Source organism: Pseudophryne corroboree, chromosome 7 (assembly GCF_028390025.1).
Source record: "Pseudophryne corroboree isolate aPseCor3 chromosome 7, aPseCor3.hap2, whole genome shotgun sequence".
NCBI classification, from domain to species: domain Eukaryota; kingdom Metazoa; phylum Chordata; class Amphibia; order Anura; family Myobatrachidae; genus Pseudophryne; species Pseudophryne corroboree.
This window is the reverse complement of record NC_086450.1, coordinates 118,222,603-118,239,541: the sequence shown is the minus strand read 5'-3', so window position 1 is coordinate 118,239,541 and position 16,939 is coordinate 118,222,603. Positions and strand designations below refer to the sequence as shown.

General features: G+C 44.9%; 1 protein-coding gene across 2 annotated transcripts in view; it reads left to right on the top strand.

Annotated features, from left to right (window-relative positions):
- Positions 1-16,939, top strand: part of XIRP2 (xin actin binding repeat containing 2) — a 176,351-nt gene that overhangs the window by 136,137 nt on the left and 23,275 nt on the right. For both annotated transcript variants that reach the window (XM_063933592.1, XM_063933591.1), the window contains exons 4-5: positions 13,201-13,293; positions 13,474-13,543. In XM_063933592.1, coding sequence (XP_063789662.1) covers positions 13,201-13,293; positions 13,474-13,543 — 163 coding nt within the window. The remainder of the gene's footprint in view (positions 1-13,200; positions 13,294-13,473; positions 13,544-16,939) is intronic.

Genomic DNA, 16,939 nt, shown 5'->3' with positions numbered 1-16,939 from the left:
ATTCCTGATTTCACCGTAAAATATTGTGTTTTAAAACAGTACACACTATGTTGCTTTTATTTTCTCTTTACATGTTCGGCTTCCAAATGTCATCAGCCTGAAAGTATTTGAAGCTAAGTTGTTATTTATTTTAATAACTGCACCTGACTGCACAAGTTTTATCTCACCGACACTATTAGGCACTTGTTTTACTTCATTTTTAATATATGTATGTATATATATATATATATATATATATATATATATATATATATTTATCTATACACATATCTAAATATGTATCTCTCCATCTTCCCCCACACACCCCACAGTATGTGTCTTCCTCTCTCCTTCCTCCCACACACACCACAGTATGTGTCTTCCTCTCTCCTTCCTCCCACACACCCCACAGTCTGCCTCTCCCCAATGACTCTATGCTGCATTCCCAGTTCCCCCACCCTATCCCAAAGCCCTGTATCCCCTCAACAAGCCACTCTTACCCTGGGGAGAGACTCACCTGCGCCGCACTCCCCAGTATTCAGGCTTGAAAACCACACAGCAGGTACCATGCAGTCCTCACACCCCACCAGAAGAGGCCGGCGCAGGGCACGGGAATCCTGGCCAGCAGAGCTGCTGCCATGCCTAGAGTAACCATATTATCCCTTTTACCTGGGACGCTCATGGATTACACAGGTTCTGTGGCTGGCTGACTTCAAGCCTACATTTCAGATGGTTTTAATCAGCCACAGAACCTGTGTAATCCATGAGCGTCCCAGGTAAAAGGGATAATATGGTCACTCTAGCCATGTTCCATAACTGCCTGCAACAGAGCTGGACCCAGAAGAGTGGCGCACACTTTCACCGCACAGTCACTGTGTGTGAGAGGCTCCTGTCACTCTGAGGCTGTGCCCACTCCACTTACAGCTCGCCGCCCTGTTTGGACAAAACGGCTCACATCCAGGCCTGGCACTAAGTACTATAACCTTGTGGCCCCTCTGATCCTTGGGGCCCAGTACAGGTGTCCCCTTTGACCCGCCTTGTTGCCGGCCCTGAGCGGCAGTAGGGATGGACATCGATGGTCGATGTTTCTGAAACATAGATGGTTTTCCTTCGATCATATTGTTTTTACCATTCGATGGGGACCTTCCAATGTTTGCCACCATCGAATGGTGATCATTCAATGGTGTTACGATGGTGGATTTTTAAAAAACAAATACTAATAATATGCCTCCCCTGTGTGTGTCTTCATCAGGGAATCTTCCTTGGCTCGTTGGAGGCTGAATCTCTGCCTCACACATGAGCCGCCTCAGTCCTCTTACCCCCTCCCCTTTCTAGGTTGCTGCTAGGCATCAGTGCACATTGTTAGCTCTGATTGGCTCTCACTGACCTAAAGAGCCAATCAGAGCACAGCCCTCTCCTTGCTACAGCAGCCAGTCACTCACACACACACACACACACACACACACACACTCACTCACAACAATTGCCACAGTCTGATACATGGAGCTCAGGACATGCAGTGTGACTGATAACACACAATGTGTGCACTCCTAGTGTTGCTGCAACTTTTTATATATATATATATATATATATATACACTAGAGATGAGCGGGTTCGGTTTCTCTGAATCCGAACCCGCACGAACTTCATGTTTTTTTTCACGGGTCCGAGCGACTCGGATCTTCCCGCCTTGCTCGGTTAACCCGAGCGCGCCCGAACGTCATCATGACGCTGTCGGATTCTCGCGAGACTCGGATTCTATATAAGGAGCCGCGCGTCGCCGCCATTTTCACACGTGCATTGAGATTGATAGGGAGAGGACGTGGCTGGCGTCCTCTCCATTTAGATTAGAAGAGAGAGAGAGAGAGATTGACCTGATTTACTGGAGCTTAGGAGTACTGTAGAACTGTAGAGAGTGCAGAGTTTACTAGTGACTGACCACAGTGACCACCAGACAGTGCAGTTTTATTTAATATATCCGTTCTCTGCCTGAAAAAAACGATACACAGTGACTCAGTCACATACCATATCTGTGTGCACTGCTCAGCCCAGTGTGCTGCTGCATCATCTATGTATATATCTGACTGTGCTCAGCTCACACATCTTATAATTGTGGGGGAGACTGGGGAGCACTGCAGTGCCAGTTATAGGTTATAGCAGGAGCCAGGAGTACATATTATTATTAAAATTAAACAGTGCACACTTTTGCTGCAGGAGTGCCACTGCCAGTGTGACTGACCAGTGACCTGACCACACTGACCACCAGTATAGTTAGTAGTATAGTATACTATATTGTGATTGCCTGAAAAAGTTAAACACTCGTATCTGACTGTGCTCAGCTCACACATCTTATAATTGTGGGGGAGACTGGGGAGCACTGCAGTGCCAGTTATAGGTTATAGCAGGAGCCAGGAGTACATATTATTATTAAAATTAAACAGTGCACACTTTTGCTGCAGGAGTGCCACTGCCAGTGTGACTGACCAGTGACCACCTGACCACACTGACCACCAGTATAGTTAGTAGTATAGTATACTATATTGTGATTGCCTGAAAAAGTTAAACACTCGTCGTGTGACTTCACTTGTGTGGTGTTTTTTTTTTTATTCTATAAAAAACTCATTCTGCTGACAGACAGTGTCCAGCAGGTCCGTCATTATATAATATATACCTGTCCGGCTGCAGTAGTGATATATATATATTTTTTATATCATTATTTATCATCCAGTCGCAGCAGACACAGTACGGTAGTTCACGGCTGTAGCTACCTCTGTGTCGGCACTCGGCAGTCCGTCCATAATTGTATACCACCTACCCGTGGTTTTTTTTTCTTTCTTCTTTATACATACATACTACTACTACATCTCTTTATCAACCAGTCTATATTAGCAGCAGACACAGTACAGTACGGTAGTCCACGGCTGTAGCTACCTCTGTGTCGGCACTCGGCAGTCCGTCCATAATTGTATACCACCTACCCGTGGTTTTTTTTTCTTTCTTCTTTATACATACATACTACTACTACTACATCTCTTTATCAACCAGTCTATATTAGCAGCAGACACAGTACAGTACGGTAGTCCACGGCTGTAGCTACCTCTGTGTCGGCACTGGGCAGTCCGTCCATAATTGTATACCACCTACCCGTGGTTTTTTTTTCTTTCTTCTTTATACATACATACTACTACTACTACATCTCTTTATCAACCAGTCTATATTAGCAGCAGACACAGTACAGTACGGTAGTCCACGGCTGTAGCTACCTCTGTGTCGGCACTGGGCAGTCCGTCCATAATTGTATACCACCTACCCGTGGTTTTTTTTTCTTTCTTCTTTATACATACATACTACTACTACATCTCTTTATCAACCAGTCTATATTAGCAGCAGACACAGTACAGTACGGTAGTCCACGGCTGTAGCTACCTCTGTGTCGGCACTGGGCAGTCCGTCCATAATTGTATACCACCTACCCGTGGTTTTTTTTCTTTCTTCTTTATACATACATACTACTACTACATCTCTTTATCAACCAGTCTATATTAGCAGCAGACACAGTACAGTACGGTAGTCCACGGCTGTAGCTACCTCTGTGTCGGCACTCGGCAGTCCGTCCATAATTGTATACCACCTACCCGTGGTTTTTTTTTTCTTTCTTCTTTATACATACATACTACTACTACATCTCTTTATCAACCAGTCTATATTAGCAGCAGACACAGTACAGTACGGTAGTCCACGGCTGTAGCTACCTCTGTGTCGGCACTCGGCAGTCCATCCATAATTGTATACTAGTATCCATCCATCTCCATTGTTTACCTGAGGTGCCTTTTAGTTGTGCCTATTAAAATATGGAGAACAAAAATGTTGAGGTTCCAAAATTAGGGAAAGATCAAGATCCACTTCCACCTCGTGCTGAAGCTGCTGCCACTAGTCATGGCCGAGACGATGAAATGCCAGCAACGTCGTCTGCCAAGGCCGATGCCCAATGTCATAGTACAGAGCATGTCAAATCCAAAACACCAAATATCAGTAAAGAAAGGACTCCAAAACCTAAAATAAAATTGTCGGAGGAGAAGCGTAAACTTGCCAATATGCCATTTACCACACGGAGTGGCAAGGAACGGCTGAGGCCCTGGCCTATGTTCATGGCTAGTGGTTCAGCTTCACATGAGGATGGACGCACTCAGCCTCTCGCTAGAAAAATGAAAAGACTCAAGCTGGCAAAAGCAGTAGCACCGCAAAGAACTGTGCGTTCTTCGAAATCCCAAATCCACAAGGAGAGTCCAATTGTGTCGGTTGCGATGCCTGACCTTCCCAACACTGGACGTGAAGAGCATGCGCCTTCCACCATTTGCACGCCCCCTGCAAGTGCTGGAAGGAGCACCCACAGTCCAGTTCCTGATAGTCAGATTGAAGATGTCAGTGTTGAAGTACACCAGGATGAGGAGGATATGGGTGTTGCTGGCGCTGGGGAGGAAATTGACAAGGAGGATTCTGATGGTGAGGTGGTTTGTTTAAGTCAGGCACCCGGGGAGACACCTGTTGTCCGTGGGAGGAATAGGGCCGTTGACATGCCTGGTGAAAATACCAAAAAAATCAGCTCTTCGGTGTGGAAGTATTTCACCAGAAATGCGGACAACAGGTGTCAAACCGTGTGTTCCATTTGTCAAGCTGTAATAAGTAGGGGTAAGGACGTTAACCACCTCGGAACATCCTCCCTTATACGTCACCTGCAGCGCATTCATAATAAGTCAGTGACAAGTTCAAAAACTTGGGCCGACAGCGGAAGCAGTCCACTGACCAGTAAATCCCTTCCTCTTGTAACCAAGCTCACGCAAACCACCCCACCAACTCCCGCAGTGTCAATTTCCTCCTTCCCCAGGAATGCCAATAGTCCTGCAGGCCATGTCACTGGCAATTCTGACGAGTCCTCTCCTGCCTGGGATTCCTCCAATGCATCCTTGCGTGTAACGCCTACTGCTGCTGGCGCTGCTGTTGTTGCTGCTGGGAGTCGATGGTCATCCCAGAGGGGAAGTCGTAAGCCCACTTGTACTACTTCCAGTAAGCAATTGACTGTCCAACAGTCCTTTGCGAGGAAGATGAAATATCACAGCAGTCATCCTGTTGCAAAGCGGATAACTGAGTCCTTGACAACTATGTTGGTGTTAGACGTGCGTCCGGTATCCGCCGTTAGTTCACAGGGAACTAGACAATTTATTGAGGCAGTGTGCCCCCGTTACCAAATACCATCTAGGTTCCACTTCTGTAGGCAGGCGATACCGAGAATGTACACGGACGTCAGAAAAAGACTCACCAGTGTCCTAAAAAATGCAGTTGTACCCAATGTCCACTTAACCACGGACATGTGGACAAGTGGAGCAGGGCAGGGTCAGGACTATATGACTGTGACAGCCCACTGGGTAGATGTATGGACTCCCGCCGCAAGAACAGCAGCGGCGGCACCAGTAGCAGCATCTCGCAAACGCCAACTCTTTCCTAGGCAGGCTACGCTTTGTATCACCGCTTTCCAGAATACGCACACAGCTGAAAACCTCTTACGGCAACTGAGGAAGATCATCGCAGAATGGCTTACCCCAATTGGACTCTCCTGTGGATTTGTGGCATCGGACAACGCCAGCAATATTGTGTGTGCATTAAATATGGGCAAATTCCAGCACGTCCCATGTTTTGCACATACCTTGAATTTGGTGGTGCAGAATTTTTTAAAAAACGACAGGGGCGTGCAAGAGATGCTGTCGGTGGCCAGAAGAATTGCGGGACACTTTCGGCGTACAGGCACCACGTACAGAAGACTGGAGCACCACCAAAAACTACTGAACCTGCCCTGCCATCATCTGAAGCAAGAAGTGGTAACGAGGTGGAATTCAACCCTCTATATGCTTCAGAGGTTGGAGGAGCAGCAAAAGGCCATTCAAGCCTATACAATTGAGCACGATATAGGAGGTGGAATGCACCTGTCTCAAGTGCAGTGGAGAATGATTTCAACGTTGTGCAAGGTTCTGATGCCCTTTGAACTTGCCACACGTGAAGTCAGTTCAGACACTGCCAGCCTGAGTCAGGTCATTCCCCTCATCAGGCTTTTGCAGAAGAAGCTGGAGGCATTGAAGAAGGAGCTAAAAGGGAGCGATTCCGCTAGGCATGTGGGACTTGTGGATGCAGCCCTTAATTCGCTTAACAAGGATTCACGGGTGGTCAATCTGTTGAAATCAGAGCACTACATTTTGGCCACCGTGCTCGATCCTAGATTTAAAACCTACCTTGGATCTCTCTTTCCGGCAGACACAAGTCTGCTGGGGTGCAAAGACCTGCTGGTGACAAAGTTGTCAAGTCAAGCGGAACGCGACCTGTCAACATCTCCTCCTTCACATTCTCCCGCAACTGGGGGTGCGAGGAAAAGGCTCAGAATTCCGAGCCCACCCGCTGGCGGTGATGCAGGGCAGTCTGGAGCGACTGCTGATGCTGACATCTGGTCCGGACTGAAGGACCTGACAACGATTACGGACATGTCGTCTACTGTCACTGCATATGATTCTTTCAACATTGAAAGAATGGTGGAGGATTATATGAGTGACCGCATCCAAGTAGGCACGTCACACAGTCCGTACTTATACTGGCAGGAAAAAGAGGCAATTTGGAGGCCCTTGCACAAACTGGCTTTATTCTACCTAAGTTGCCCTCCCACAAGTGTGTACTCCGAAAGAGTGTTTAGTGCCGCCGCTCACCTTGTCAGCAATCGGCGTACGAGGTTACATCCAGAAAATGTGGAGAAGATGATGTTCATTAAAATGAATTATAATCAATTCCTCCGCGGAGACATTGACCAGCAGCAATTGCCTCCACAAAGTACACAGGGAGCTGAGATGGTGGATTCCAGTGGGGACGAATTGATAATCTGTGAGGAGGGGGATGTACACGGTGATATATCGGAGGATGATGATGAGGTGGACATCTTGCCTCTGTAGAGCCAGTTTGTGCAAGGAGAGATTAATTGCTTCTTTTTTGGTGGGGGTCCAAACCAACCCGTCATATCAGTCACAGTCGTGTGGCAGACCCTGTCACTGAAATGATGGGTTGGTTAAAGTGTGCATGTCCTGTTTATACAACATAAGGGTGGGTGGGAGGGCCCAAGGACAATTCCATCTTGCACCTCTTTTTTCTTTTATTTTTCTTTGCGTCATGTGCTGTTTGGGGAGGGTTTTTTGGAAGGGACATCCTGCGTGACACTGCAGTGCCACTCCTAGATGGGCCCGGTGTTTGTGTCGGCCACTAGGGTCGCTAATCTTACTCACACAGCTACCTCATTGCGCCTCTTTTTTTCTTTGCGTCATGTGCTGTTTGGGGAGGGTTTTTTGGAAGGGACATCCTGCGTGACACTGCAGTGCCACTCCTAGATGGGCCAGGTGTTTGTGTCGGGCACTTGGGTCGCTGAGCTTAGTCACACAGCTACCTCATTGCACCTCTTTTTTTCTTTGCGTCATGTGCTGTTTGGGGAGTGTTTTTTGGAAGGGCCATCCTGCGTGACACTGCAGTGCCACTCCTAGATGGGCCAGGTGTTTGTGTCGGCCACTAGGGTCGCTTAGCTTAGTCATCCAGCGACCTCGGTGCAAATTTTAGGACAAAAAATAATATTGTGAGGTGTGAGGTATTCAGAATAGACTGAAAATGAGTGGAAATTATGGTTTTTGAGGTTAATAATAATATGGGATCAAAATGACCCCCAAATTCTATGATTTAAGCTGTTTTTTAGGGTTTTTTTAAAAAAACACCCGAATCCAAAACACACCCGAATCCGACAAAAAAAATTCGGTGAGGTTTTGCCAAAACGCGGTCGAACCCAAAACACGGCCGCGGAACCGAACCCAAAACCAAAACACAAAACCCGAAAAATTTCAGGCGCTCATCTCTAATATACACACACACACACACTGCTCCATCAGCACTGGGAGTACCCTCTGTATATACTACTTCATCACTGGGCATTGTGTGCATATATTATATATATTATATACACACAATGCCCAGTGATGAAATAGTGTATACAGAGGGTACTTCCAGTGCTGGAACAGTATATATAGACCACATGCAGCCTGCACTGTAGGCTAGTATCACTGAGCAGGTTGTCCTCATTGATGAGTGTAGAGGAGTACTGGCCCAGCCCCCGATCCCACCTCCTGCCAACCACACTGCAGGGATTTAGCGCAAGCGCAAGTCATATAAATAGTTTTTACCATAAAATACTTTCGATGCGATGCTTAGTAACCATTGCATCGAAAGTGTCAATGGCGGAAGCCTAGCCATCATATGATGGTTGGCTTCCGATGTCCTTCCCTAAGCGGCAGCTGCTGGCAGCGGAACATGGAGAGGAGAATCGTACTGACGCCTACAGTACCTGATGCCTTCCACCCTCCAACGACGCCAGTGACCAGCAGACAGCGCTGCTCATTTGACACTGGGGGTGAAACGTAATGAGACCTTACTCACCCCCAAAGAAGGAGCGCGTGGCTGCTGAAGCTGCTGCCCGTCTATGCTGAGAGTGGGACGCACCATTCAGCAGAGTCCAGGGAGTATATTATAGAAATATATGGGGGAAGAAATAATTAAATTGATTTTATAAGGTGTGCATGTTATGAGTTGCTGTGTATATATGGGATGCGTTGCAGGTGATGAGTTGCTGTATATATATGGGATGAGTTGCAGGTGATGAGTTGCTGTATATATATGGGAAGGAGTGAGGACATTAGAATATATAGTATGTATGTATATATAACTATCTGTGTGTGTATATATATATATATATACACACAGCCAGGGGTGCGGTGCTGACAAGATGGAGAGGGCCTCCCTGTCTTAAATTGCCTGGGCCCACCGAAGGCTTACTCCGGCCATGATCATCAGTGTACACAGCACAACACATTACATAATTACCAGCTATAGAAAAGGAAAAGATTCAGATTGTAAGAGAAATTCTTGAAAACGTAGCATGAGGAATTATTAGGGGATGTAGTCAGTATCCTGGTTGTCTGGATCCCAACAGTCACAATTCTGGCAGCGGAATTACGACAGTCATAATGCTGACAGATCCCGATGGTGAGTATTAGGGTTAGGCACTATTGAGTGGGTTAAGGTTAGCCTGCCAGGGGGACACTAATGGTTAGGCTGAGGGAAAGGTGGATTAAGGTTAGAATACTCACAGAGATCCATCTGCATTGTGAGCATCGGGATTCCCCTGCCAAAAATGTGACCAGTGGTCTTCAACCCATTAGTACACAGTCTCGACGAAATTGCAGTGGAGTGACACTGTGGTAAATATGGGAGCAGACTACAAGAATTACATATGCAACTTCCAAAACTGCGCTATATAAGAAACTGTTAATAAATAAATAATAAATAAAGTAGGATGTATGATGTGGGGAATGTAATAGGGTCCGAGTGTAGCTATATCACCGTTTTTGCTGCAGGATTTTTTGTAAATATTTATAAAAATTAGGGGGTACTTGGAATACTTGGGGGGAATTCAATTAGTCACAGTAAATTTCCAAGGCTAAGTGATCCCTGGAGACAGGAGAAACAAAAAAAACCATAAGTGCTGTGTTTTCGTGGCTTCCATTTGCGAAAACACATGGATCTGGGAACTTATCACAGACCCTGTGTGTTTTTGTGTGTAAACGGGTACGGAAAAAATGGGGGGTGATTGATTTACCCCCCAAAAAAACTGCGCTCAAATGGGAGTTAATTGTGATTTTTTTTTCTGCGACAAAGGATCATGGTTAATTGAATTCCCCCCTATGTATAATCCCAAATACCCTTTAAGGACAACATGCTGACCAGATTTATATACAGGCAGACATTGATGAGCAACAATAACTTTGGGATTATTATGTTATTCATTTATTTATTTTAGTAATAGTCGACCCAAATTCGGCACACCTGACATGCAAATTAAAAGTGCACATCCCCACACACACACCAATATAAAAGTCTTTCAACGATGATGCTGTAAGGAGGCCACACTTCTCAGCAGAGACTCTCATGATGTAATGACTGTAATAAAGCATACATAGGTCATCCTCATTCAGGGCGCCTTCACTCTGCATCTCCTCTCTCTCTCAGGGTGGGACGTATCAATCTTAAAATGTGGTAAAACTTCTGAAAATTTTGTTTTTTTGGAGGTTTATTACAAATTTACAATACATATTGACCGATATGTGTTTTAAAACGGCAAATATTGGAGATATATACTGCGAACTCAAGGCACAGCAGTCCCAATAAGGACAGCATTCCCCATTGCAGCATGCAGAAACTTTAAAGAGCATTGTCTATAGAAGCCTATGGGCTTCTTATCATGAAAAACTGAAAGGGGGAACCAAAGGATCCCTCTCCACTTCCTGCAGCTTGTGCATGCACAGGCTGATGGCAGCACATCGATGTATGGACTACAGTGAGAACTGCTTTTTCGGGTCAGCTCTAAATTGGAAGAGATGTCCTGGTGGATAAGTGCAGTGCCAGATTAAACCCTGTGGAGCCCCCTAGGCAGTCAAAATCTACCCCCTCATGAATTATCTCCTTATCGGTTTTTAATTTTATCAACCAACAATTTTAGTAAACCAATTTTTCCATTTTCCTGCACCGCTTTGGTGCATCTTTTTTTCAGGCTTTGATATTCTGCGTCTACAAAAAACCTACGAAAAACATTATTTATGCTGTGTTCAGAGAAAATGAAAGAATTTTTTAAGTGTCAGTCAAAAATAGACAAAAATGCTTGAACAAGATAGATTTGCTCTGTTATGGTAGAAATTAGGCATTGGAGTTAATCGAACTTTATTATATACTGTAACTCAGAAGAGCTAACTAAGCAATGCAGACATCGGGTATGTGTACTCGTCGGTGTTCTCTAAGCTTCTACTCACGAATATTGTACTGTGACCTGGAGTCGTCAGGAACTCGCAACACACCAAGGGCCTAATTCAGACCTGATCACTAGGCTGCGTTTTCTCACAGCTTGCGATCAGGTCCGAACTGCATATGTGTATGCACCGCAATGCGCTGGCGCATCGGACGACTGCTCCGGGCATCGGTGCATAGCAACGGGATGGTGCGAAAAAAGCTCTGATTGGCTCACGAACCGGCACTTCCTTTATTAGACCGGCCGGGGGAGAGCCAGGAGGGACACTGGAGAGGCGCGTGATGTGCGCTCCGTGTCCCTCCAACACAAGGGAGGGGGTAGGGGGGGAAGCAGGCACTGGGGGGGCATATACCTGGCACTGGGGGGGCATATACCTGGCACTGGGGGCATATACCTGGCACTGGGGAAGGCATGGGGGGAATATCTGGCACTGGGGGGGAAGCAGGCACTGTGGGGGAATATCTGGCACTGGGGGCATATACCTGGCACTGGGGGGGAATATCTGGCACTGGGGGGGAAGCAGGCACTGTGGGGGAATATCTGGCACTGGGGGGGGCATATACCTGGCACTGGGGGCATATACCTGGCACTGTGGGGGAAGATCTGGCACTGGGGGGGAATATCTGGCACTGGGGGCATATACCTGGCACTGGGGGGAATATCTGGCACTGGGGGCATATACCTGGCACTGTGGGGGAAGATCTGGCACTGGGGGCATATACCTGGCACTGTGGGGGAAGATCTGGCACTGGGGGCATATACCTGGCACTGTGGGGGAAGATCTGGCACTGGGGGCATATACCTGGCACTGTGGGGGAAGATCTGGCACTGGGGGCATATACCTGGCACTGTGGGGGAATATCTGGCACTGGGGGCATATACCTGGCACTGTGGGGGAATATTTGGCACTGGGGGGAGCAGGCACTGAGGGGGCATATGTGGCACTGTGGGGGAATATCTGGCACTGGGGGCATATACCTGGCACTGTGGGGGAATATCTGGCACTGGGTGCATATACCTGGCACTGTGGGGAAATATCTGGCACTGGGGGCATATGTGGCACTGGGAGCATGGCCCTAGCAACAAGCACTACCCCCTAGCAACGAGCATGACACCCAGTGCATGAAACCACTGGCAACGAGCATGACACCCTGAGCATGAAAACCCCTGGCACCGTGCATGGAACCAAGAGCATGAAACCCCTGGCAACGAGCAGGTAATTTAAAAGTAATTGGAAGCCTTACTGTAGAACTTAATGTGTAATGGGCATTACGGTGTGTGGTATACTATATCACGGGCATTCTGTGGTATGTGGTATAATGTCTCAGGGTCACTGCAGTGTTTGGCATAATGTATCACGGACATTGTGGTGTGTGTCATAATGTGTCAGGCATTACGGTGTGTTGTATACTATATCACGGGCATTGTGGTATGTGTTATAATGTCTCAGGGTCATTGCGGTGTGTGTCATAATGTGTCACAGGCATTGTATGTGCTATAATGCATCAGGGGCATTGCAGTGTGTAGCTTAATGTATAACGGGCATTGCGATTCCTGTCATAATGTGTCACAGGCATTACGGTGTGTGGCATAATGTGTCGGGGCATTACAGTGTGTGCATATTGTGTCATGTGCATTATTGTGTGTGGAATAATGTCTAAGGGCCATTGCAGTATGTGGCATAATGTATACTGGGCATTACTATAAGGAGGAAAAATGACAAATAATGTAAGGGGCATGAATCAGGATTATTTTTCTTTCCTGTGGTGGCTAACGTCTGGGCGTGCAGGTTGCAAAACTGGGGTATAAGGTAGTCTTTTCCTGCAATACAACGCCCCTTTACGTGAAGCCACGCCCATTTCAATGAAGCCACACACCCTTTTGGCGGCGCGCGCATATTTGTCCCTTTACTAGTGCCAATTAGGGGGGGTATGGGGGGGGGGGCGCCGAAGGATTTTTTGGCTTGGGGGAGAAAAATTTCTAGTTACGCCACTGGCTCTAATGCTAACTGAAAGCAAATGTAAGGGCAGCACCAAATTACATCCAAACTCTGCGACCAAAAGAGAAATAATGGGCTACCCAACTTAACCAAAAGGGATCAAATTAAAAACAGGACAGGATTCCCTGTGCTAAGAAGGGCGTTAGTCTACTGTATATTAAATAATGCTGCTACTAAACAATAACATTTGTTTAATATAGACAAACTCTAATGCTAAATTATTCATATTCATGTAAGACAAATATTTGTTTGTTTAAAAAAAAACGTCAACCAATTTTCTGACTTATATTTTAAGGAAACAAAGAAAAGCAATGAAATTGCGTTCACAAGGAGCAGCCAAGCAGCCGAGCATCATGAAACTCAGTTTTCAGCTTGCGATACAGAACAGGTATTATACAACTTTTCATGATAATGTTGAGTATTTATATTACTAGAAAGAAAAAAAAAGACTCAGAATTTGTATTATACTCAACCAAATGTTTTGCAGGATATACTGCCATGTCCATTCATGCGTTTACTTAAGCTTTGATGACGCTATATTTTAAATGCTATCATTTACGTTATCTAGGTATCCTTTCAAGAGCAAAGCACCCATGAGACGAACGCAGTGTCTAATTATAATCAAGCTGATGGAGACGGTAAGAACACAGTTTTAGCTGTGTTTAGAGCAGCTACAAAGTGGAATGCAGTCAGGTAGCAAATTAAAGACTGAATTTAGCCTGTAAGTTTGCTGATGAGAAACTATTTCTGTGAGTGATGAAGAAGAATTTAATGTTCTATTTATAAAATACACAATGAACTAATATCTACCATAAATGTAGGGGATATTGCATTTATGGGTGCTGTTAAGTGTTAGTCAGTCCATACTGCAACTTGCGACTTGGTTGTTGTAATTACCCTGCAATACAGTACAAACAGATTCAGTGGTATCCAAAGCAGAGAGCAAAGCAGACCTATGTTACTTTATATTTCAGACCAACAAACAATAAGCCTAACCGTCATATGGCATAGTGCAAAATATAAATCAACTAGCTGAATACCCGTGCTTCACTATGGAATGTCAAGTATAATCACAAAGATTTTAATGTAAGAGAATCTGTAGTCTCTGTGTCTTATTTTCACAACGGGATATACCTAAAGTTAACTGGTTAGTTTATCACAGAAGATCAGCAATTAGACTTAAACTCTACTTGCTCCACCCGCCGCTGCCAATCTGTCAGAAGGCTGGTGCCATGGAAAATAATCCGCCTCCTTCTCTGCCCCGTCCCGCCTCTGATGCTGCCCTGCTCAGTGCTGTAAATGCTGGGATGACAGGCCAAGCTCCGCCCACTGTATGTTAAATATGCATGGTCTCCTTGCTTAGCTTCTCGCTCTCCTTATGGCTCCTCCTTTGAGGTAAAAAGGTAAAAGATTTTTGCACAACGCTTAAAGTCACTGGGACATTTTATGTTTCACCCCTTCTCACCCCCCATGGGGGCTGAACTTGGACTGAAATGGCATCTAGAGTGTCACTATTCATCTCAGCAACCCCGAAAACTATGGATTTTTATATGTCACCCCCTTCCCACCCTCACCCCCACACCTAGGGGTGCTAGCAGTGTCTTACCCCCACAGTATTATTTTTCCAGATTGCAAGTCATATGTGTACCAAGATTGGTGTTAATTGCTCCCGGCATTCCAGAGTTATGCTGGAACATACATACACACATACATCCGTTTATATATATATATATATATATATATAGATTCATGAAAAATAGTGGCGGCATCACCAATGACGTTTGGTAACATCATGCCCCTATGTGTGCATGAATGCACATACAGTACTGTATATTTACAGAAAGAGCACAGAATATGCCCATCTGCAGGGGTGCAAATCACACATAAAAACATGGGAGGAGTTGGGTGGACCATAGATATTTAGGTTCAAATGTAGTGGGGAATATTTGTAGTGATTTCATAAAAGAAGTAAACAACGTTACAAATAAATTTGTAATACAATACAATGATATAATACAAATATTCAACAGAATAGTGCAAAACAATGTGTAAATCTATTGCAGAAAGAGTACAAGAAGAATAAAAGGGAATGTAACCAAAGGAAGTAACCACGATATATGCAGTTATGGTTAGCTCTTTCATAAAACAAAAGGAATGGTTCCAGTAAATTATTTTAAAGAACTTCAGTTATAGTGTACAATAGTTGTCTATTAAAGGAAAACAGTCTTTTTTACCGCTGGAGTAGGAGAACATTTTAATCAGGGTTTTTTATTCAGTAATATAATATATATACATTATCAATTTTATCTTAAATAAATGTGTATGTGTTAGTTTAAATTGATAATAACTTGTTTATGCGCTCTCTCTGTTTTAGCATTTAATATTGTTTAGTAGTGGGCAGCTCAGTACTGTCTTGTTGAGAGCTGCATCTTGCACTTTAATTCATAGACCAACTTTTAAAATTAAGTGATTAGAAAGCGCCAGAACTTTTTTCTTTCTTCTTTTGTGGATTTATACCATACCTTGTACAGTAGTTCCCGTTAGACTTCAAAAAGTGCTGGCAGTTGGATTCAGACCTCAGTGTTTCTCTGATCTAAAAACCATAGTATGATTAAATAAAACACTAGAGCAAAAATAATGGCCACATTCACACTTGTTCTATGCACCACTTGGAAAGTTATATATGCAAACAAAACTAATCTTTAATTGTGACAGTATAAAAAATAAAGAGCAGGACAGGAAGTCTACAGTAACTAGTTGCATGACACAACTTTTACTCCCATTGACAACTGAACTAGTTGCATGCTACAACCAGGGCCGGCAACAGAATCTTGGGGTATGGCACACTGATATCTCTGGGGCCCCTCAATCAACATGCCCCTCCCCTCCCCTTTATGTGCCAATACATGTACTGTATCACCAAACCTTTACCCCTGACTCCTCCCTTCACAGTAATACAGTCTGTGTTAGTGGTAACCCATTCACTGCCAAAGGAACTCACCACAGCCAAACTCCCATATATAAACATCCAAATGATCCAAAGCAAAATGAAATGAAATAAAAATATACTGTAACTTGACTTACCACACCACTAAAGTCTTAGTGTAGGCTATGGATGCCCCGCTGCCAGTAGCAGTGTTGTTGTCACTGTCTCTGGTGCCTCATCATGGATTAGACTGCCAGCCAGGCCAGGGATGATGTTGGTACCCTAGGAGAACAGTGGGGCTACTGCCTGAAACAGGCAATGCATAGTGCACTGTCTAGGCGGTGGGCAGCTGTTCTTCCTGCTCAGCTGCCTCCTTCTCTTCTTAGGTGGCGGCTGCAAGAACAAACAGGAAAAGACCAGCACTTCATAATTTTATTGTCTCTTGCCAGCCTAGTTGAGTAGCTTATTTAGGCTGCAAAGATTTTAATAACTGTCTCTTAGATACTGGGGGTGGCGATCTTAAATAACCTATTGAAAGCTTCTACTGGTCTCTGGTAGGGCTGATGATCATAGTGTAGATTAATATTGTCCTTGTAAACTAAACAGAATTGCGTTACAGTACACCAGGCATTTGCCTACTCCGGTTTAGCAGGCAACCTCTCATTTATGATGAAGGTTCCACAGCCTAAATACAGCTATTGCTGTTTATGTAGTTCTGCTCTCAAAGATATAACTACACTCCTTAGGTGAAGCTAAACCTGTCTGCTACAGTGGAAATGATGGAAATGCTTACAGGACACTTGCAGTAATTGCAGCTGATGCAGGCTAGTGTAGATTAGTTATCCTGTCTGTATTTTCTAGTGTCACTGATGGGTAAGCTGTATTAATATGGATGTTGAAGTACATGTCTTGGTGGAGTGACAGTTCACTTACAGACCTCTATGCAGTCTTCCTCTGTTCTCTGTTCAACACTGAATGGCAACATGCTTCTAAGAGCTACTCCCCCAGCTCATCCACTACTCTGTGCTTATTGGTCAATGATAAGAGATCTTCCTGACTGACCAGCATCCGTATGTGCCCTGGATCAGCTGGTCAACACATAACCATG